Source organism: Rhamphochromis sp. 'chilingali' (assembly GCF_963969265.1).
Source record: "Rhamphochromis sp. 'chilingali' genome assembly, chromosome: 17".
In the NCBI taxonomy this organism is placed as follows: Eukaryota; Metazoa; Chordata; class Actinopteri; order Cichliformes; family Cichlidae; genus Rhamphochromis; species Rhamphochromis sp. 'chilingali'.
In genome coordinates, this window is record NC_137944.1 from 34502873 (window position 1) to 34525947 (window position 23075).

At 41.4% G+C, this 23075-nt stretch overlaps 1 protein-coding gene across 1 annotated transcript; it reads right to left on the reverse strand.

The window, feature by feature from the left end:
• Nucleotides 1–5508: 5508 nt before the first annotated feature.
• On the reverse strand, nt 5509–17427 carry LOC308384720 (CD209 antigen-like protein D; the record flags this gene model as incomplete). Its single annotated transcript, XM_080863310.1, has 7 exons — nt 5509–6323; nt 6603–6715; nt 8959–9098; nt 9192–9245; nt 9368–9415; nt 16593–16703; nt 17283–17427. The coding sequence occupies 7 exons, from the start codon at nt 17425–17427 to the stop codon at nt 6191–6193; spliced, it is 744 nt and encodes a 247-aa protein (XP_080719436.1). The 3' UTR covers nt 5509–6190.
• Nucleotides 17428–23075: the final 5648 nt, after the last annotated feature.

The following is a 23075-nucleotide window of genomic DNA, read 5'->3' on the forward strand; positions in this document are numbered from 1 at the left end:
ATTTCAAAAGCATCTTAAGCTAATTAAGCTATTTTAGGTGTTGAATGTGAAAGTCAGCATTCATTGCTGCACCACAAAATTTCCAGTGCTTACCATTTTCCTGTAACCCAGGACTGATGGAGTAGTCTTCATGTTCTTGAATCTCCACTTGGCTTTTCTCTTCACCATCCACTCGGTCTCCTTTGCTATATCTCACATGTGTTGCAACTTGAGTACCTGTGGACATTTTGGGAGAACTAAAAGCCTCAACCATCTGCTTCCGCCTCTGTCACGCAGCTGTTTCAAGAGATGAGCATGAAGGAAGTAGCAGCTAACCACAAACACAAACACACCCGCAAAACATATGCACTACTATTATGTATTTACAGACGCTCACTTACTCTCTGTCAGTTAAATATTGTAAGGATTATAGAATGTAATAAATTATTTATTTCTTATTTGGAAAGGCCTTGCCATTTTTCCTGACTTTAAGGCTTTGTGTACCACAGTCTCACAGATGTGATGATATGGTCTGTGATGTGCTGCAGCATGAGCATGTTTGCAGACTTCAGACTGGTCACTGAAGATGTCAGACTTGCTGTTGTTTTATAGATAAAAAGACACGGCTGCTGTTTTTATATTTGAGTCAAATGATGATTAGTGTCATGAATATCAATAATAAATAAAGCAAAATTGCTAAATGGTGTTTAAAAATGCTGTAGTTTCTTCTCTTTTGCTGTTATGTGATTTGAAACTTGCAGATACGTAACACAACAGACTAATGTGGCCTTATGAGCTACAAATAAACTTAATAACGTTTAATGCTTTTAATGTTACTGTCTCACATCTGATCAGAGACTTTGTGGCTTGAATGCGTCAAAGAGCTGATCACAGAAACCACTTCCTTCTTCATGAGGTACACAGCAACTAATTTCCTACTCAGCATTTGAAACTGAGTCGTTACAGACAGCAGGAGTTGTGCAGTCAGCGGGTGTAGTTAGAAGTCTTTTGTTAAGTTCTGTTAAAGAAAAACATTTATTCACATTACTGCTTCCACTTTTGGTGGTAACCTGGTGTGAGCTAACTCCCCAGAGAGATGTCATAACGTTAATAAGATTGATTCCTGTTGGCAGAGTCTAATTCAGATTTTAGGTGTGCTGTGAATCAGATGACACAGGCTATTATGACATCAATAATGCACATCAGGTTGACTGCAATTCTTTGTATGGGAACGGCATACCATGCCCCCGCCACACACTGATGTACACTGGTAGTGTCAGACTCCACAACCACCACTAGAGGGTGCCCTGGAGGAGTTAAGTTGGTAGGGTGAGCCACTAGGTTGCACTGCATACCTTAATGCTGGAGCTGGCTGATGCTGAAGTTGGGATCTGGAGCCGATGATTGACATGAAGTAATGAAGGGCCTTCTGGAGAGTGCATCTGGATTTTGGTGGCTTTTCCAGGTAGGTATATTACTTGGAAATCACAGTTCTACAGTGTGAGATTATTATATTATCTTATGCCACGTTATGCCCCTAATTAAAGATTGTGAAATTATTATGTAGCTTTAGTTTGCATTATTCTCCTGACTTGAAGGAAAACGACTACATTTATTAAACTGATTTGTATTACATTAGACTGCTGATTTATGGTGAATGAATGATATTGTTTTATGATGCATGATACTGCTGAGTTATAAGAAATACTATTTTCAGAGAATCATGGCCTTATTTGTCTGATTAGAAGAGAACAGAGCATACCATAGAGGTTTTCTGCCCCATCTCATCAGGAGGAGATAAAACAGGAAGCCAAGGCCGTCACGTAGGCGCCGTAAGAGAGAAAGAATGTGAATGCTTAGTTTGGAGGGGGGCTGAAGCTATAGGAATGTGAGAAACGCTCAGGCACTTCGAGATCTGGTGGACACCCTCCTGTCCACATCTCCCCTCCAGATGGTTAATGCTCAAAAGTGTTGCATGGAATAATGAGAATTGTATGGAATAAAGAGATTGTTGATTGAGCATTTATACACCGAGTGTTGTTCTTCCTTCAGCCCAAAGACCAAAGAACTGAGATTTAACAACAGTCCAAAAAAATCACATCCCACTCAAAAAGTCCCTTCTGGATACAAAATACAGCTCCTTTGTGGGTTCTGGCAGTCTACTGCAAAATATCAATGTTAAGTATATTATACTTAACATGTGGTCTACTTGCTTGGCAGTAGACAACATCTCTTACCAAGCATCCATTCCTTGTATGCATGGTGGGGTAAGCCTCTTTAATGGTTTGCCTATAATCCACGCACAATTTAGGACTCTCTTCTTTTTTCATCATCACAATTGCCTGCATGGCTTGGTACAGAAGCAAGGGGAAGGAATATTAAGCTCAGGAGTAGGGATGGGTATCGAAACCTGGTTCTTGTTGAGAACCGGTTCCCACTGTTTCAATTCCTTGGAATTGTTTGGCATTTTTGCAAACGATTCCCTTATCGAGTCCAGTCGCCCCGAATGACATCACCACGTTGCGGAGCGTCATTTACCTGGCAGGAAACATGGCGGCTCAAACGCTCAAAACTTTGGTTATACTTTACGAGAACAGATGACAACAGGGCAACTTGCAGTACTTGCAAAGTAGATATTTCATTTAAGGGAGGAAACACTACGAATATGCAAAAGCATTTGCTCACAAAACACGCGATGACCTTAAATGAATGTCGTGTTTTTAATTCCGCTCCGGACTCGTGAATCTCAACCAGCAGCAGCGGTAACGTTTGCACGTCCTCTCCTGTTAATGCGGCAGGTAAATAATCAACAACAGTGCATATTATGTTAGCGCGATCTGCCTTATTACAAACCTGCCATTACTGTGCATTTAGTGACCATGATGAGAGAGACAGACAGAGTCTGGCTCAGATGCTGGCAGCTCTCGCTGCAGTCTACCGGCAGCGTCTCCTTTCAGGCCAGGATAGACGAATGTCACCGAGCAGTGACTCAGTTTGTGGTCAAAGGCTTGCACCCGTTTGCCACAGCAGATGATTTTCGGTAAGTGAATGTGTTTAATTGTAGGCAGGGACATTACTGGATATTCTTGTGTAATTGCTACAGAATAATTTATGTTATACTTTGTTATTGCTACAGAAGAATATTTATTTTATTATTTTACATTTATAATTTTTTTTCCTGGGGACCCTGTGACACCCCATTGAAGAGACGTAGGCTGTGGATCTCTTAAGATCTCACTGCTGGGTTTGTAAGGCCATGTTACCCCTAAAGTTCTACCTTGTTCAAAGAGAAGATAAAAAACAAAGTTTTAAGCTAATCAACCTTAGTGTTCTCCTTTTAAAAAAAAAAAAAAAAGGATTGATAAAGAATCGAATCGTTAAACAGAATCGAAAATGGAATTGGAATCGTGAAAATCTTATCCATACCCATCCCTGCTCAGGAGCTACTGGAATGCTGGTGGATGAGGCTTTATTCCTGTCAAGACTTTGGCTTGGGCACTATCTGAAGTGCCCCAGCCAAAACACCTCACCTTAAGAAGACTTTCTGAGGCTGCACAACTCTGTGGGCCACCAGAACTTTGTCCTTCTTCACAAAGATCTTAGTGGAGCTCAGCAGCGCAGAACCAGAGTTTTGTGTAACTTTTCACCCAAGCGGTCAGCTCTTTGTGCACCTCTGTGACGCGGACTTCACCAATCATTTTGCTAGCAATTGCCATCATCTTCCAGTAACCACTCAAAACCAGTGAGGGAATATTCATTGTCAGATGTTCATACAGCAGTACTGACATTCTCACTGACTTGATCCTACATTGTCGCAATGATTGCCATAGGTCCAAAATTGCAGAAAAGTGAGCATCATGTAAATGGCCTGTATTTGTATAGCGCTTTACTTAGTCCCTAAGGACCCCAAAGTGCTTTACACTACAATCAGTCAACCATCCATTCACACACATACTGGTGATGGCAGCTACATTGTAGCCACAGCTGCCCCGGAGCGCACTGACAGAGGCGAGGCTGCCGGACACTGGCGCCACCGGGCTCTCTGACCACCACCAGTAGGCAAACGTGGGGTTAGTATCTTGCCCACGGATATTTGATATGCAGCCAGGAGGCAGCCTGGGATCAAACCACCGACCTTCCGGTGAGTAGGTGACCCGCTCTACTACCTGAGCTACCCCATGTGATTAACATGTCCACAAATCCTCACTACTATATTATACAGGGACAACAACTGTGCTGTAGACTTTACCCTAACCCAAGGTTGTATAGTTTTGTTCTCCCATATCCACATCCACATCGAATAAAGATATGATACAGAGTGCAGACCTGCTTCTCACTCTCTGTGGTGCTGAAAATTTGAAAGATTTTAAACAATAACTATAGCTCCAGCTTCTTAAATGTCAAACTGCTCCTTTTCCTTTCACATGTATCTTTTAACATTTCACACAAACATTAAATCAAACTGTCACCACAGGGGGGCAGCATGGAGCCAGAGAGTGTTAGTGTAGCTGTTCACCCCTATAGTAAGAAACAAGAAGACTGATGAAGGAAAAGCTTCTTCCACTGGTGTAACACACAGGTTTGTATGAAGTGATTGTTGCTGTTTGTTGTAAAAGAACAACACACTTGTGGTCTGACCTAACTCTGTAGTGCAACAACAACTATACAAATGTGAGCTCAGTGCAGACTATGCTGGCTCACTGCAGCCTCTTATGTAATACCACTTTATTCCACGAGAGTACAGGCTGGTTAGAAAATGCAAAATTTAATTAATAGATAAACAATATATGTCCTGTACATTATGTTTGAGTTGTTGTTATTTTTAGCAGTTTTGTTAGTGCACATTATACATGTAATATTGTGTTTGGTGTAAAAAACAAGACTCAGAGACAGCAGAAAGGCCATTTAAACCAGTTAAAGTCCAGGAGACGGCGGGAAATTGACAGATTAGTGAAAGAGAGAAGACAACTGAGGAAACAGTGGAGAAGGGCCAATGAGACAGAAAGGGAGGGACTTACTGCCCTGCAGGAGGAAATAAAGCAACAACTTAGTAAGCTGCGAAGAGCAGAACACCTCAGACGACAACATAAGAAGAAAGAACGGACAAGGACCCTTTTCTGAAGCAGCCCATACTACTTTGTTAAGGGAATTTTTTTTCAAAGAGAAGAGCTGGTGCCTCTTGCCCATAAAAGACCTGGAAGATCATCTGAGGAAAACTTACTCGGAGGAGTAACTTGGAAGAAGAACGCTGCAGCCACAGACGAGCCCCTCTTCATCACTGTGGTCAGCCACACCTCACCTGTCTCCCTCTTGGCACTGTGGACTGAAGAAGATGAGCCTGCCTCTGTATCCTCCTCTACCTATTCAAGGCTTCTAATATTAGATCAGAATATATATCATTCTTATATCTTTCTTCTTGCTTTAGAAATGAGACATTTGTGGATTGCTAGTATACAATAATCTAGAAAACAAAAGGAAAAACATTAAAATTCAGAGTACAAAAATAGATCCATATTTAGAAATGATCCATCAGAATGAAGTCAGGAAATAAAGCACACAGCAGATCAAAAACATGAATAACAGGAGTCCTTTAATACATTTAGCTCTGACAATGTCAGGTTAAAGTTGGACAAATAAAATACATTGAGAGAAAGAACCTGGTTACATTCAGCTACATAAACTCTGTTTCCTGGAGTCAACAATTCAACATCCCATTTAGCCCCAACTTCTCTATCCTTACTTTACAAATGCAGCATAAAAGAGAATTGATAACTTATTCGCACATTTGAAATTTGTTAAATCTGCTTTTCTTCTTCATTTCAATCTCCTGTCAAAATCCCCATTTGTAGCTAAAAGTAAGAAGCAGCAACTTTCAGCTGTTTCAGAGAAACTGAAGAAGACATTTACTGAAGTTTTAGGACCAACAGGCTGATGAATAAACCAAGTAAACCAAGTAAAGACAAGCTGCACTTTGACTTTTATTAGAACAATTTGCTGGAACTACAGAGTAATGAAGTACTTCAAGGTTTTGTGTGGATGACTTCCAACCTTACTGTACAGCACAGAGCACAGAGGGACAATATATGTAATCAATATATGATGCAGAATGAACAAGTAAAGACTGTAAGCTGAGTCTGAGGCTCATGCAGGACATTTCATAGTGAGGTGTCTTTGGTTGGATTATTCAAACATTTACATCAAAGCACCAAACTCATTTCTCACAGATGAAGGTCTTCGAGCTGTAACCAACATAATGTTCAACTGCCTGTTTCAAGTTCCCTTTATCATCACAGCAGACTCCATAGGAATCATAACTCGTACTCTGCTGTGCTGGTGCCCACAACCTGTCAGAGAAATAAAATATGATATTAAGCTGGACTAAACTTTTTTCAATCTTGATTCCTTCAAACTGACTTGTTGTAACTGAACGTCATCACAGACTGCAGATGAAGAGAGTTCAAGCACAGCTGTTCATTCAAAGGAGGATTTCTGCTTTTCTTTACATTCAGTTTGTGGGGCTGTTGGAAAATAGCTCAGCTCATGTATTGCTGATCTATCTTCCAAAACATCCATGTTTCACTTCTAAATAATAACTCTGGAATAGAAACAAACTAATGTCTCACGTTTGTGTCAGCGCTGATCCGTCCACCCATTCCCATTCATATCCTCCTGATGTCTGTTTGCCTGTCAGACCAGTCCAGGACTCTCCTCTCATGTTCAGTTCATTGATAAATATCTATTTGGGAAGAGACACAAATATTTGCTCCAGTCATAATTCAGTACTTCTGTTGTAGTGACATCATCTTGTGAATATGTCAGAAGGAAGAATAAATGTGATGAAACTTTTCAGTTCTTCCATTGTGCAGAAATCAAAAATACCCAAAGAATTTCCCCACTCACACGCTTTTGCTCGCCCAATCTGGAACTTTTGATCATTAAATGTCGCCCTTTCTATCTCCCTCGGGAATTCCCTGTGGTCATTGCCTGCGCGTTTTATATTCCTCATCACGCAGACACGGACTCTCACACAACAACAAGCACTTCACCAGGATGCTGTGTACATCAACTCACATCAACTGCCCTACCAGGGACAGTAGGACATTAGATCACTGCTACACTCCGTTCAAGGACTGCTACAAAGCTCAGCCTCTGCCGGCATTTGGAAAATCAGACCATGCCCCCATCTTCCTTATGCCTTTTTACAAACAAAGGCTAAAGCAGCAAGCACCAATCAGGGGGGAGTTCGCACACTGGACAGACCACTCAGTGGCCGTGCTGCAGGACGCTCTGGATGACGCTCTGGATGACGCAGACTGGGACATGTTTCATCAACATGTTTACAGAAGCGGTTTTGGGATCTATCATTCAAACATTTCCCAACCAGAAGCCGTGGGTGGATAAAAACATCTGCAATCACGCACCGCTGCCTACAAAGACAGGCTCGTCTCCGGTAATATGCAATACAAGCTGTGTCTTAAAACGTGAGCAGCGCGATCAGAAAGGCAGAGCAGAGCTACAGGAAACTAGAGTCACAGCTACACCAGAGACTGCAGACAATAATGGACTATAAACAACCAGCTTCTTCAATGATGACTTGTTGATGTCTCTTAATATGTTTCTTATTAATTATATTGCTTTTTAAAGATATTCTATATGTAATTTAAACTGTTTTCTCTTTGTTTTCTATTTGTAGCACTTTGGCCAACATTGTTGGATGTAAAGCGCTGCTATAAATAAAGATGCTATGCTATGATGAATGCCGATGTTTCACTGGCTGTTGAGCTGAACACATTTTATGCACGCTTCGACGCTGCAGCAATTAAAACAACAAATTGCGTACGCACAGAGTGCGCCAGTGAAGATAACGCTTTCATCATCACTACAAAGCAGATGATGAGATCATCAGTGGCACACCAGTGGAGAGAGTGGATAGCTTCCGGTACCTGGGTGTCCACATCACTTGGGACCCGTCATCGTCCTGTCACATTAACACTCTGGTGTTAATGCCAGCATCTCTTTTTCCCCAGAAGACTTAGAGACTTCCATCTGCCACTGAAGGTGCTCAAGAACTTTTACTCCTGCACCATCGAGAGCGTCCTGACGGCAAACATCTGCACCTGGTTTGGGAACAGCACCAAGCAGGACAGACGAGATCTGCAAAGAGTGGTGCACTCAGCCGAACACATCATTCAATCAGAGCTTCCTGACCTGCTGTCCATCTACACCAAGCGGGGAAAGACCAAAGCCAGGAAGATTATGATGGACCTCTCCCATCCCAACAATGGACTCTTTGAGTTGAGGTCTAAGAAGCACTTCTGCTCCCGTAAGGCCAAAACAGAGAGAATGAAGAAGAGCTTCTTCTCCCAGGCTATTCGGGCCCTGAACCAGGTGTAGGACTGGACTCTCTCACACACAATACATCACCACAGCACTCTGTTTATTTGCACACTTCTTATAATTTATTTTTTATTTTTATTCATAATTTCTTTCGTAAATCATTATTTGCACATTCTTTTACTGTGAATTCCTAACTTAAAATCTTTAAATTTTGTAGTAATCTGTAAATCTGACTGTCAATTCTTGTTGTCATTTAATGGTCGGGCATTGCACAGCAATAAGCATTTCACCACATGCCGTACTGTGTATGGTTGTGTGTGTGACAAATTAAATTTGAATTTGAAGCTCAGTTACTGTTGCAGTGGGATCACTGTTAATATTATATTTTATTTGAAACTTAGCCAGGATTATGAGGATTGCTTTTATTTTGGAACATTTCTGTGTAATTTAAATTTTTGCTTCAAAATTGTGTAAAAACTTTGCATTTGAATGTGAATGTCTCTAACATAAAAGGAGAACCAAAGAAATCCATCGGAGTGGAGACAGGAAGCAGGTCACAGACTGACAGCAGGTCAAAGACACAAGTAACAGATGACTGTCAGCTCCATCAAAGATCACACAGACATGAACAAACACACCCACCTGTTCCTCTTTGCTGTTTATCATCACCAGATCAGCTCCTTTCTCCTGACAGGCTCTCCTGCTCTCTTGCCAGTGCTTTGCCTCAGTGGATTTAAAGTAACAGCTGCTTCCAAATCTCGTCCATCGATCAGGACACTTCTCTTAAAGTCAAACACGTTTTAAAGGCGGTATTTATTTACTGCTCATAGTTTTTGTTGTGTAATAAAGATTTTTAGTTTTTAACAGCTTGTTACCTTTGATCTTCTCCTTTAGCAACTTGATTTCTTGCTGTAGTTGAATTATTTTTGCTGCATGTTGAGAACAAACATAATTATAATAAAATAAAAATAAAACAGGAATAAAAAAGGAAAAATGACTGCAAAGTTAGTTCATGAATATTTATTTATATTTGTTTTGAAATATTTCTTACTTGAACAATTAGCCTGGAGATGCTCTTTTTCCAAAGTGACTAAAATATCTGGTTAGAAACAAAACAGGAAACTGATTTAAAGTTTAAAGCATTTTATCAATGAAGTTTTTATTATTCCCATCACATGAATGGAACTAACACATGCTGAGCTGCATGCTGCTCAATGCACCAAGTGAACTAACTAGCCGGCACAATGATAGACATCACTGTCTAACATAGTGTGGCTGCACCTGCATCAGTCTGCAGCAGATGCTGCTGCCTGTCTGCTTTGTTGAGATAATCACAGAATCACCGTGTTGAGTGAAGAGTTTGAAGGAACAACAAGAACATTCACTCCACCTCCATAATCATGCACACATACAGACTATTAAAACCATTAAGAGGCTTAAAAAGAAATAAAGGAATGTTAAAATGGATTTAAAACTGAACGGTGAACCAGTGAAGGTACACTAAAACCATGGTTATGTGCTCTTGTTCTTGTTAAAATCATGCAGCATTGTCTCTAGGTGGCATCTAGACAGGATGGCTTAATCTTTACAGCCGTCTCAACTGAAAGATGGAGGACTTAACCACAGCATTGACATGCCAGTCAGGTTTTAGGCTGCTTTCCATTTTCACAACTAAATTGGTGATTCTGGATTTTTCACGTGGGGCCAAAGAGGAAAGGTCAAAGGCAGGGATACAGCTGGAGGCACTGGAGTTAAAAAGCATGACCTCTGCCTTTTTTTCATTAAAATTAAGAAAATTCAGTGCAATCCACCCCCTGATGTCATTGAGATAATCAAGGAGAGGCTGAAGAGAACCACTGTGTTTGAAAGGGAAATAGACTTGACAGGCATTAGCATATAAATGAAACACAATGCTTTCTAAAACTAGCACCAAGTGGCAGCAAATACAGAGAGAACAGTAGAGGACAATGAATGGAACCCCGAGGAACCCCCAGGGAAGGGCAGCGGAACCAGAGGTAAGATCGTCCATCATGACACAGAAACTCCTGTCAGAGAGGTCAGACCTAAACCATTGCAGAACTGAACCCACTGCTCCAGTCTGGAGATGAGAATGTTATGGTCATCAGCTGTAAATTTAAAAGACAAGGAAAACTCTGTTCCCAGAAAACATTGCTAAAAATATGTTATTAAAAACCCTTAAAAGAGCAGATTCAGTGCTGTGGTTTGTTTTAAATCCAAAGTGGAACTCTTCCAAAATTTTACATTCATCCAGGAAGGCCTTCAGTTGGGTGTAAACAATCTTTCCCAAGACTTTGGGGAAAAAAAGCCAAAGTTAGACAAAGCAGAAGGGTCAATGTCAGGTTTCTTCAACACGGGTTGCACCACAGCATGTTTAAAATGGCTGGAGGTCAAATTACCATTAATGACATTAAGGATAAAAAGACCAACAGTAGTAACAACCTTAAGAAGATGTGAAGGAACGACATCACAGTTGGTTTCATACTGGTAACCAGTTTCTCAAGAGAGGAAAGGGAAATAAGCTCTAAGTGATCAAAGACAGCCAGGCAGGGGAGCAAGATGGACCGATGATGGGAGGCAAGAGAAATACAAGCTCCGGTGTTAACAAAATTATCAGAGTTCTCTGTAAGCTTTCAGAGGGACGTGGGCATTAAAAGCAGTGTTAATGTATTATAAAGGACAAGGGGGTTGTGAGCGTTAGCAGCAATGATGTCGGAAAAATGTTTTGCTCTTGCAGTTTCCACAGCTCTTTGAAAACAACACCAGCTCTCAGTCTCAGAAGAGACTTGCAGTTTGTCCATCTTCAGCTTTCATTTCTCCTGCACTCCCATCTGATGGCACGGGTATGATCACTTAACCAAGGGTCTGATCTGGGCTTTGATCGCCTGGTTTTAATTGGAGCCACAGAATTTACAACAGTATTATGGCGTACGGCACAAGGAATTAAATTACAGGGAAAGCTCCTCAGTGCTGGAAGACACAGAGGGCTGCAAGTCTAAATTATTAAAAACAGTGGAGACATGAGCAGCCGTTGAAGAGTAAAAACATGTCAGCACCGAGCAAGAGCAAAGAGTTTGAATAAATTAGAAATGGGTAAATCTTAAGATAAAGCAAGATCCAGTGTGTGGGTACATTCATGGGTTGGGCCGTTCACCAACTGAGTGAGGCCAAAGGAGTCCAATAAGTCTAAGAAGTCTTTTACCAGAGGCTTTCCAGAGTAGCACATGTGAATTTTAACTCCGCCTAACAATTAAAACTTGCTCATATTTTGACATAATTTCATCCAAGAAGTCTGAAAATTCCCACAAAAAATCTTTGTTGTATACTTTGGTGACCAATAGATCGCTGTGCACAGCAGCGGACGGAAGAGGCTCAACTCGTAAAAGGCTCGGTTCAAAGCTGCAGAAAACAGTCGGCAAAACTCCTCCATGACCCAAGGACCTCAGAGTATTAAAGTATGAGTGACAGTGGGGTAATAATTCTGAAAAAACACTGGACTCACCCGGAGAGGTCTGTGTTTAAGTAACGCTGAGAAGGTCCAAACTCTGGGACATGAAACATTCCTTAAGGATAAAAGTTTTATTCACGATGGACCTTAAATTCACCAGACCTATTCTAATGGGCACCACGTCTGTAGAAGCAGCAGTGGGAGAAGTAGGTGAAATCTGTGCATGATGCCACAGATACCCAAGGTTGACACCAGGTGAAGGGGACCGGGTCCAAAAGGGTCCAGGGAACACCAAGATGTAAAACGTCTAGGACCCTCACCAGCCGCTCGCCACGACATCAGTGGCGCCTTCTCCAGCGAGATGGTTGTGGTTCTTGGCAAAGGTAAGCTGGTACTCCAGCCAAGAGCAGGGGTAAGAAATCAAGTCTTTCTTGATGGCAGTGCAGAAATTTTGCGGTAGACGGATGAAGGGAGGAGAGAGCTTGGCAATCATAGATTACTAATAAGCTGACATGATGAAAGATGCACAGGACTAACAACAGAGAGAGCAGTAGATAACTCGTCACACACACTGGGCCATCTCTTAACCGCTCAATCAATCAGTGCATTCAATGCTAAGTAAGAGACTCATGAAATACTAGAAGCTCAGTCAGCAAAACAAACTTGTTGGTCAGGCTGTACCACACAGCAGCTCATATTACTGATCAGAGAATTCTATTTAAAATGCATTTAAATAGAATCCACTAAAAGCCATTTATCAGTCAAACCAAGATGGCGGCGCGCACAGACGCAGCGGCCCGGAGCTCCTACACTTTTGCACTTTTGGTGGTACTGTGTATTATTTCACACAGTCTGGGGTTACTTCAATACAACAGAGATGATCTACTACAACTAAGCCGTGGAGATCTTCAACTAACATCCGAGTATCTCATCCCCCCGGAGATCGTTAAGCAACCCCCGGGGCTACCCGCAACAGCAAGCCGCAGGAGGAGACGTTGCGAGTGGAGGCAGAAGAGAGGCAAGCGGGGAGGTGGGCACGGCTAAAGACTAGTCCGTTTAAACCACCATTCCCGATGCGGCTATCGATCTAGCAGGCCGCACCGCCTATCGAGCCAACAGGTCTGCGGACTCGGGTAAGAAGACTGGCGGGGGGCTGTGCATCTATATTAACAACTTTTGGTGCACGAACGTCACGGTAACGGAAAAACTGTGCAGTACAGAGGTAGAACTGTTGGTGTTAAAGTGCTGTCCATTCTATCTCCCTCGGGAATTTTCTGCCGTTTACATCTGCGCTGTTTACATTCCACCAGATGCTAATGCTAAGCTAGCGTTAGCACAATTGAGCAGCAGCATCAATAACAGCCTGGTAGCACACCCGGACAGTGTCTTTATTGCGGCTGGGGATTTTAACCACGCGGACCTGAAATCTGTACTTCACAATTTCCACCGTAATGTGAAGTGTGCTACCAGAGGAGATAGAACGTTGGACCAGGTGTACACCAACATGGCGAATGCGTACAGAGCCCAGGCTTATCCCCACCTGGGTCTGTCAGACCATCTCTCCCTTCTGCTACACCCAATATACACACAAAAGATCAAGAGCACTGGGATTACAACCAAAACCGTGAGAACATGGCCGCAGGATGCTATTCCGATGCTTCAGGACTGTTTCCACTGCACAGACTGGGATGTATTCAAGGTGCAGGACACTGACAATCGTGTCGCATTGGACAGTTACACCTCCACTGTCTTGGACTACATCTGTTTCTGTGTGGACAATGTAACAACTTGGAAACGATTCCGTGTGTTCCCTAATAATCCACCCTGGATGACACACAGAGTTCAACAACTTATTCGAACGAGGAACAACGCTTTCAAATCCGGGGACCAGGAGGCATACAGTGCTGCCAGGGCCAACCTGAGAAGAGGCATCAAGACTGCCAAGCAGCAGCACAGGAGGCGTATCGAGGCCAGGTTTGAGAACAACACAAACCCAAGGCAGGTCTGGGAGGGCATCAGGGCTATCACGGACTACAAAAGAAGAACACCATCACCCTCAGCCGACAGTTCTACTCTGGCTGAGGATCTAAATCTCTTTTATGCCCGTTTTGATAGGGAGAACACCGACCCTGTCCTGTCCCCTCTCCCCTCAACCGACCCTGCTCCGGTCCTGAGCACTCATGAGCTGAGGCGTGTGTTCCGGAGCATTAACACCAGGAAGGCGGCCGGGCCGGATGGAGTGCTGGGCCGGGTGCTAAAAGACTGTGCTGCGGACCTGGCGGACGTCTTCACCTCTATATATAACACCTCGTTGTCCTGTTCACTGGTACCATCCTGTTTCAAAGCAGCAACCATCGTTCCCATCCCAAAACAGTCAAATGCCACATGTCTGAACGATTTCAGACCTGTGGCACTCACCCCCATTCCCGCCAAATGCCTGGAGAGACTGGTCATTAAACACATCAGAGCTGCTTTTCCACCATCCCTGGACTCGCACCAGTTTGCATACAGGGAGAACCGGTCAACCGAGGATGCGATCGCCACAGTGCTGCACACATTACTGAAGCACTTGGAACACAGGAACACCTATGCACGGCTCCTCTTTGTAGACTACAGCTCGGCTTTTAATACCATCCGGCCATACAAACTCCGTCCCAAACTCCACCAACTGGGACTTAACTCCTCTCTGTGCAACTGGATTGTGGACTTCCTCACTAACCGTAGACAGAGTGTCAGAGTGGGTAAGAACACCTCTTCCACCCTTGTGGTCAACACCGGTGCCCCTCAGGGGTGTGTTCTGAGCCCTCTGCTATACACTCTCTTCACCCATGACTGTATTTCCTCCTGCGCGTCCAATCTCATTGTTAAGTTTGCAGATGACACTACAGTGCTCGGACTTATATCCAACAATGATGAGACAAACTATAGGACAGAGGTGCAACAACTAGAGTCATGGTGCCACGACAATAACTTGGTCTTAAACACCAAAAAGACCAAGGAGATCATTGTAGATTTCCGGAAGAGGGGTCATAACAACCATCTGCCTCTCTTCATTGGCAGTGAGGCGGTGGAGAGGGTGAGCAGTTTTAAATTCTTGGGGGTAACTGTGACCGAGGACCTGTCCTGGGGCAACCATATCACCTCAGTTGTACGGAAGGCCCAACAGCGCCTCTACTACCTGAGGAGACTGCGGAGCGCACACATTCCCAGATCTCTGATGTTGAACTTCTACAACTGTGCCATCAGCAGCGTTCTGACGTATGGATTTCTAGTGTGGTTCCCCAGCTGCACCAAGGCCGATCAGCAAGCACTCCAGCGGGTGGTGAAAGAAGCTGGCAGAATTATTGGAACAAGTCTGCCAGAGATCAGTAATATCTTCCCCACTCGCTGTCTGAGGAGGGTGCACAGTATCCTGCGGGACCAACATCACCCTGCGCGCCACCTTTTCCATCTGCTGCCCTCAGGGAGAAGGTACAGGTCTATACAGGCCAGAACATCCAGACTGGCCAACAGCCTGTATCCACAGGCTGTGAGGCTCCTGAACTCTCTGCCCCCCTCTCACGGACAATAACCATATCCAACTTCTTAATAGCAATGAACTGGTCTGCATTGGTGCATCATATCTTTATTCTCTTCCCCCTCCTGCCCCCCCCCCCCCCTCTTTCTTAAATAGATAACTATCATATCTGATATCATATCTCACAGTACAATAATATTGAATGGGTTACATTGTTGTATTTTGTCATGTTTCTCAGGTCTTTGTCTGAATTTCTACGAACATTATTGCTAAGGATTGTCTTATTGCATTGGAGTCACACTGGGTTAAATATGTACACTTGGGTTTTAAGGGGTATTTATTATTTTCTTCTTTTTTTTGGGTTGTATGGAAGCCCCAAACGCAATTTCATTGTTCTTGACAATGACAATAAATAAATAAATACTAAATACTAAATACTAAGAGGGAAACTAATCTCAGAGACCAAAACTCATTTTGTCCTGAATGGAAACATGCTTTTAATGCTGGAAAGGTGCTCATCATAACATGGTAGTCTGTGGGGACTGACTCGCTTTCAGAATCAGCCTTTAGTGGTCATTAAAGGAACTGCAGTTTTTGGATCTGTGCTGGCTTTCTGTTTCTTATCTGTTTCAGACAGGAAATGGCTTTGAGGAAGTGACAGCATGCAAAGAAACACAGGCCTATAAATGAATGTGATTAATATGAGTGATAACCTCCAGTGTGCTGAACGCTAGACGGAGAATTCCCTTTTCTTTATATTTGTAAAGCCCATTAGACTATCAAACAATTTGCGAGGCAAGAATAAATTATTTTTCATTGTTCAACCAAAGAGGAGCTCTTAAAGAGAGAGAGGAAAAACACATTCACACCTCACTCTCACGGTGCATACAAACCAGGAAATGCTTTTAAAGGGCAACACTGTTTTGCCTTATAGAGAAACTGTGTCATAGCTTTCATCACATATGCCTTAAATAAAGTTACATTTGGGATCAGCATTGATTACTTTACTAATGAAGGCTGAAAACTTTCCTTTTCATTCTTCTTCTTGCAGACCTTTCTATTTAAAAACAATAAAAAGAAAAGAAAACAATAATAAATAAACAATAAAACACTACTGGTCATATTTGACCAGTAGTGTCAAATATCACCCATTTCCCGTGTAGAGGGGGAACAGGTGACTGTTTCTAACTAAAATATGAATAAGAATAGGAGCCAAACAAAAGCAAGTCTACATCAACATCTAATCTGTAAAATATTACATCCACCAGGCTATATTTTAATAAAATTACTCACATCGTGTGGTGATTCCAGACAGAATCAAAAGATACAGCAGCCCAAGATTCACTTCAAAAGCTCTGAACCATCTTCTTTTCACAGCTAAAAGCTTCATCTGGATGTTTAATTCTACAGAGACAAAATTGAGATTTAATTATTGTATTATTTTAATTAATACGTCGTAATCAGACTGCACTCATCTTGAGAATGAGTTGAACAAGTTCATCATGTTAGTCTCATATTTACAGGAGAATGTTTAACATATAGAAAACAGAGAAACAGTGTTTGAGAAGGAGAAATATTTCTAGGTGATTCTTAGAGCATGTGGGCCAGAAAAAGGCCAGTATATCTGTCAGTATGGTCGAAAATAAGCTTAAAAATACAATTAGCTCTGTAGACATGAAGACCACTCTCGAGTTGTTTCCTGTGGTTTCACTTGCACCACACAGTGTCTAAGAAGACTTCCTTGTTTTTAATATTTCTACCTTTGCCTCGGATCTGTCAGATAAGAGTCTTGTGGAACTTCCCTCCTTTTCTGTAATTTTTTGACGACTGAACAGTTTTTAAACATATTAAACCAACTTAAATTCCCTCATATTCAGTTTTATTTATATAGCGCAGAATCGCAACAACAGTTGGCTCAAGGCACTTTGTTTTGTGAGGTCAAGACCTTGCAATAGTACAATAGTTTATTTATTTCCTGCTTACCAGCTGCCTGCAGCCCAACATCAGGATGTTGTTCTCCATCATCTAGCATCTCAACCTCACTGTGCTCTTGCTCTCGTCCATCACTGTCGATCCTTCTGCTGTATTTCACTCTAAAATCGGCTGCAGTCTGACTGTCTGCAGACATCTTGGTGGGTGAAAGTATTTGAGCAGCTTTCACTGTCTGTTTCTGTCAGTCAGGCAGGTTTTAATCATCAGCATCAAACAGGAAGTAGCAGCAGACCAAACCACAAACAAAGAGAGGCTAACTTCATTGGTACTTTACAATGTGGTTCGCAGACCTTTGAGTGAGAGCACATGTCAAATAAAAAACAAACAAACATTGTCATTTTTACTGGCTGTTGCAACACGGAACTTTGAAACTAACAGAAATACATACATGTACAAACAAGAATACCTATATCTTGAATTAGTACATACTGTGAATAGACAGAAGCACACCAATTTCAGAGTTTTTCCAACACGGGAACACCTCACATGTCTAACAGAGCTTCAGTGAGACAAAGGAGATTCTTTCAGCTAGTGGCCAACTGAAGAATGCCCTCAACTCATTTTAAATCTGTGTTTCATGCCATTGGTGTTTACTTCCTCATGCAGTTTGAAAAATTTCACTTTCTTCACAAAAACCAGAGGTCATATGGCACTTTTCCTACTCGAGCTTTTACATCAAATCAAACAGTGTGACAGTGCGTGATCATATAGATAAAGGTAGGCCTGTTTGGTTTCACTTGATGCGCCTTATAGTCTGAAAAATACAGTAATAGCAATTTTATTAAGTTGAGGACTTAAGTTGGGGATCTCTGTAATACTTGATCATCAATTTATAGACAGACTTCCTTGTTTTTATGAACTTCTACCTGCACTAAACGTAGAAGACCTCCTGCATCATAAACCATGACAACCATGCTTCCCGCCACTCTTTTTTTTTTGTTAGGTTTTAACATATTAAAATGATCACTAATACTTTGAATAAGCCTGTTTTTGTTATTGTTTAATGTTTGATGCTTCCTGCTGTCAGTTTCTTGTAACCACACACAAGGATGCTTTTTGTCATTGAGGACCACTCTGCTGTATTTCTCTGTAAAACCTAAAAACTTTTTCCAGTCATCTCGAGGGGCAAGAAAAAAGGGTTTCGCTCAGTGTTTTTCTGGGTCAAGTGGTGTTTAATAAATGTTGCCTCAGAAACAATGTTTAACCAAACAGGAAGCAGCAGCAGAGCAAACCACAAAGACAAAGAGGGGCTAGCTTCAAATCTGCTTTACATTGTGATTAGGAGACCTTTTACTGAGAGTACATTTAAGACAAAAGCGAAACTAAAAGGAGGTTTATCAATTTAGATTTTTTTATTGTTGTTAATAACACAGAAATCTTGTTTGGAGCCATGTTGACTGGGTGGAGGCTCTGGTGGACGAATCTCCACTCGCCGACATTGAGCTGAAAGGCACTGAATGTCACTTTGCTCATGAATGAGGAGTGATTTGAACTGGAGCTCAGCAAACAGCCGGAAAGAGTGAGGCTGTGCATATATGTGGCAGAAATTAGCTTCCTTCATAGATTGGTGGCCATGATATTTCAAAGAACCGGAGGGTAAGTAAATGGCAGACAGAAATGAGGCAGTTTGAATCTTCTTGTGTCTCACACATGCACAGGACTGGAACGTAAGTGTTTTGGGCCGTTTCAATATGGACGCACAACTCTGTGAAAACACTGAAAACGCTGGTGTGGACGCGGAGCATTTTCAGAGAAAAACGCCGTTTTTAAATCTATACGGGCTAGTGTGGATGTAACCGAAATCCTGAGCTGGCTTGGTATCACCTCTGTGTCACCTGAAAGAAGTGACCCCTCTGCGATCTGAACCTAGATAAGCTGCTGATTAACCTTTTCTGTGTACATTCCTTTACATTAGTGCATTTTGTATTTGATCAAGAGTTTAGATTTAGATTATTGACAAAAAATCACTACACCCACATCATAAAGTAACAGATACATGCCCAGTATATTCATTGTATCATCTAAGACAGTGGTGCTCAAACTGTTGTACATGTACCACTGGCCATACATGGGCTCCCTCTAGTGGTATGTGGGGAGTCTCCAAATGTTTAAGATTAAATAATATACTGTGTTCTGATGAATGTACAGCTCTGCTATCACTTCTGAAGTGAATGACAGAAAACTAAACAGGGTTACGGAAGTCGGGCTAGCTGGTATATAATGATGTGCTACGTTGGCTACAGTCCCTAGCAACACAGCTGTTAGCATAATAGAAAACAGTGAAGCTGGAGGATGAATGCCAACTTTTTCCACTCAGTAACTGATGGTTAGGGACAAATGCAATGACATGGCAGGATGCTGTAAACAGACCAAACTTCCATCCATAATACGAGGTTAGTCATCAATACACTGCTACATGGGAGGTGGGGTGCCCCCGGCCTCTCGGCCTGGGGCTCGGTCACTCAGGCGCAGCTGGCTGCCGGCGGAGCTCACGGGCGCGTCACTGCAACTCCCCCTGGCTTCTGCTCCGCGGCTGCTGAGTGAGCCCTCATCTGGGACTCTCCTCAGCTCTTACTGGGACAGTGGTGCGGCTGCCCCTCTGTTGGTCTTCCTTGGTCTCTTGTGTTCTGGGGGCCTCTGGATGTCTGGAGTTTTGATCTCCTCCACACCTGCTTCACGCCCTGGAGGACGGGGCTGTGGCCCCCCCACACCCTCTAGCAGATTATTACATGAAGGAACCTTTTAAAAAAACAAAAAACAAGCGCGTCCATGCTCACAGGTGTACACACGGGTGATCACACCCACAAACTACACCCTTTTTGGCTCCTACCTCAAAGCACACTGTGTTCTGTTGATCTTATGTGCTGCACAATAATGTTTAACATTTAGTATTTACTGTCATATTCCCATATATCATTGTGATGTTGTTTATTCTATTACTCTTGTTCTCTTCTGCTTGTTTTCTTTTTTCTTTCTCAGCAGGTGATCCAGGTGATTGATATATGCATTTTTTTTCTCTGCCCGTTCTGTTGGTTTTTGTCTTTTGCCCTTCTCCCCCGTCCCTCTTCTCAGCTGTTTCTCTTTCCCTCTTTCTTTCTCCCCTTCTTTCCCCCAGTCAAGTCTGTCCCGTATTCAGTAAGTGAAAATAAAATAAACAATAAAAGGTGAATCAAATGGACCATTACGGCAAGGCTGGGATGGTCAGTTTGGTAAAGTAAATCCGTTGGGCATCTTTCTTTGCCTTTAGACAATAATTCTGATGCAAAAGAGCCAAACGGGACAGGCCAAAAAAAAAAAAAAAAAAAAAAAAAAAAAAAAAGAAATAAAGAACATGTTAACTTAAAAAAAAAAAAAAAAAAAAAATACACTGCTACATGGGCTGGGCTGTAGTTTTAAAAACTGAGCTTTAAAATGAACAGTGGTAATAAAAACCGAGAGAGGCCAACAGTGATCACTGATTGTTTTTAGGGGCTTGTTCAGATTAAATTAAACAAGATACAAAGCATTAAAATCTGTTAAAAAAAAAAAGAAGCCTTGATGAATTCAGAGTAGTTTGAACCCAGTAGCAGGGTTCATAGGTCATCACCTAAAGACCGGACATCCCACCTGCTGTGAATGTTTTAATGCAGTACAGTTGTTATCATTATGAGTTGTCACATCCTGTTTATCACAGTTAAAAATTTTCAGTAGCGATGATTATACTGATCTTGTAATGACTGTAAACAGGGAGCTAAAATTAATAAAAAAATGGATGGACATAAATAAATTATCATTAAATATAAATAAAACTAAAGCAATGTTTTTTGGTAATTTAAAATATAATATAGAATTACCAATTATCATTGAAGGTGTACCAATTGATAATGTGAGTGAAAACAAATTTTTGGGAGTTATAATTGATAACAAAATTTCATGGAAACCCCACGTCAGACACATAAAAACCAAAATTTCCAGAAGCCTCGCAGTTTTGAACAAAGTGAAGCAATTCCTTGATAAAGATGCACTTCGTACTCTGTACTGTACCCTGGTTCTTCCATATCTTACATATTGTGTGGAAGTGTGGGGAAATACATATAAAAATACAACTAATCCATTAGTCACAGTACAGAAACGAGCACTGCGTATTATTCACAAGGCTGGTTATCTAGATCATACTCACAAATTCTTTCTTCAGGCAAAGTTACTTAAATTCCAGGATCTGGTTAATTACAATACATCCATAATTTTGTATAAAGCTTTTACTAAACTTTTACCGGCAAATTTACAAACTAGATTTGAAATTCGAGAAAAGGTTTATAATGTGAGAGGCTTTGGAGAATTCAAATTACCCAGAACTCGAACAACCCGTAAAGGCTTTTGTGTGTCTGTATGTGGTGTGAAAATCTGGAACAGTCTGAGTTTACAATTGAAACAATGCAAAAATATTCATAGATTTAAATTTCTCTACAAACAGTTGGTCTGGTCACAGTATACTCAATGATGGGTTTTAGTGTGCTCTGTAATGTCTGTTCTCTTACCATTGCTGGTATGGATTCCAAAATAAAAAATAAAAAATAAAGTGTGCGTATGTATGTACATATATGTACTTGTGTGTGTAGATATATATGTATGTATATGTATGTGTGTCTGTTACTTGTAGTTATTACTGCCTGTTACCTGTGGTAATGCAATTTATAATTTATATATTCTGTATTCAGTTATGAAGGCTCTAATTGTTGGTTGCGAGCTGCCGCTTAGATGCTTGTATCTGCCCGGGGCTGTTGATGGGTCTGTATGCAATGATGGGCGTAGCTGCGGGAAGTTTATTGTTTTTTTTTGTTGATGAGTGAGTATAGGGGTGGGATTTAATAAGTTTTCTTCGTCCCACTCCTTTTTCAGGCAAGTTTTGTTTTTTGTTTTATGTTCAATATAGGTATTTGTTGTGCCTGAAAATGAATAAATAAATGAAATGAATGAATGAATGAAAATAAATAACACTCTTATGAGAAATACAATTGTCTGGTGTAAGCAGTATATGGTGTTAAATAGACCTACACTACTGTACTTTAATGTCGGTCATAAGGGTGGTACTTCAAGAGCCATATTTTACGAGGGGGTATTTATTGTGAAAAGTTTGAGAACCACTGATCTAAGACACAGACTTGACTCAACAAAATACCATTTATGTTAATTGCCATTTTTATTGTATTATTTATCTATTTTAAATGTAGGGGTACATTTAAGAGTTCAGGCTTTTTAAATCTGACATTGCTTCCATTCCTGTCAGTATTAATATTTCATGCCAATATTACATAAAACTGTTCGGGCAGCACACAACCAGAGTTTGCTGTAGTGCAAAAGCAACAGTACAAATTTGAGCTCAGTTCAGACTAGATGCTGCCTTACTGTACCATCTTGTGGTTCAAAGTGGTATTACATGAGGGAATCAGATTTCAACATGATTACTTTACTACTTTACTTTACATCAGAAATCAATATTCTTCACTAATTCACACAATTGAAATTTGCCAAACATGCTTTTTCTGCATTTCAATCTGTTTTAAAGTTCCTAATTTGTAATTATAAGAAGCAGCAGCTACTTTCAGCTGTTTGAGAGAAACTGAAGAAGACATTTACTGAAGTTTTAGGACCAACAGACTGATGAATAAACCAAGTAAAGCAAAGTAAAGACAAGCTGCACTTTGACTTTTATTAGAACAATTTGCTGGAACTACAGAGTAATGAAGTACTTTTTGTGTGGATGACTTCCAACCTTACTGTACAGCACAGAGCACAGAGGGACAA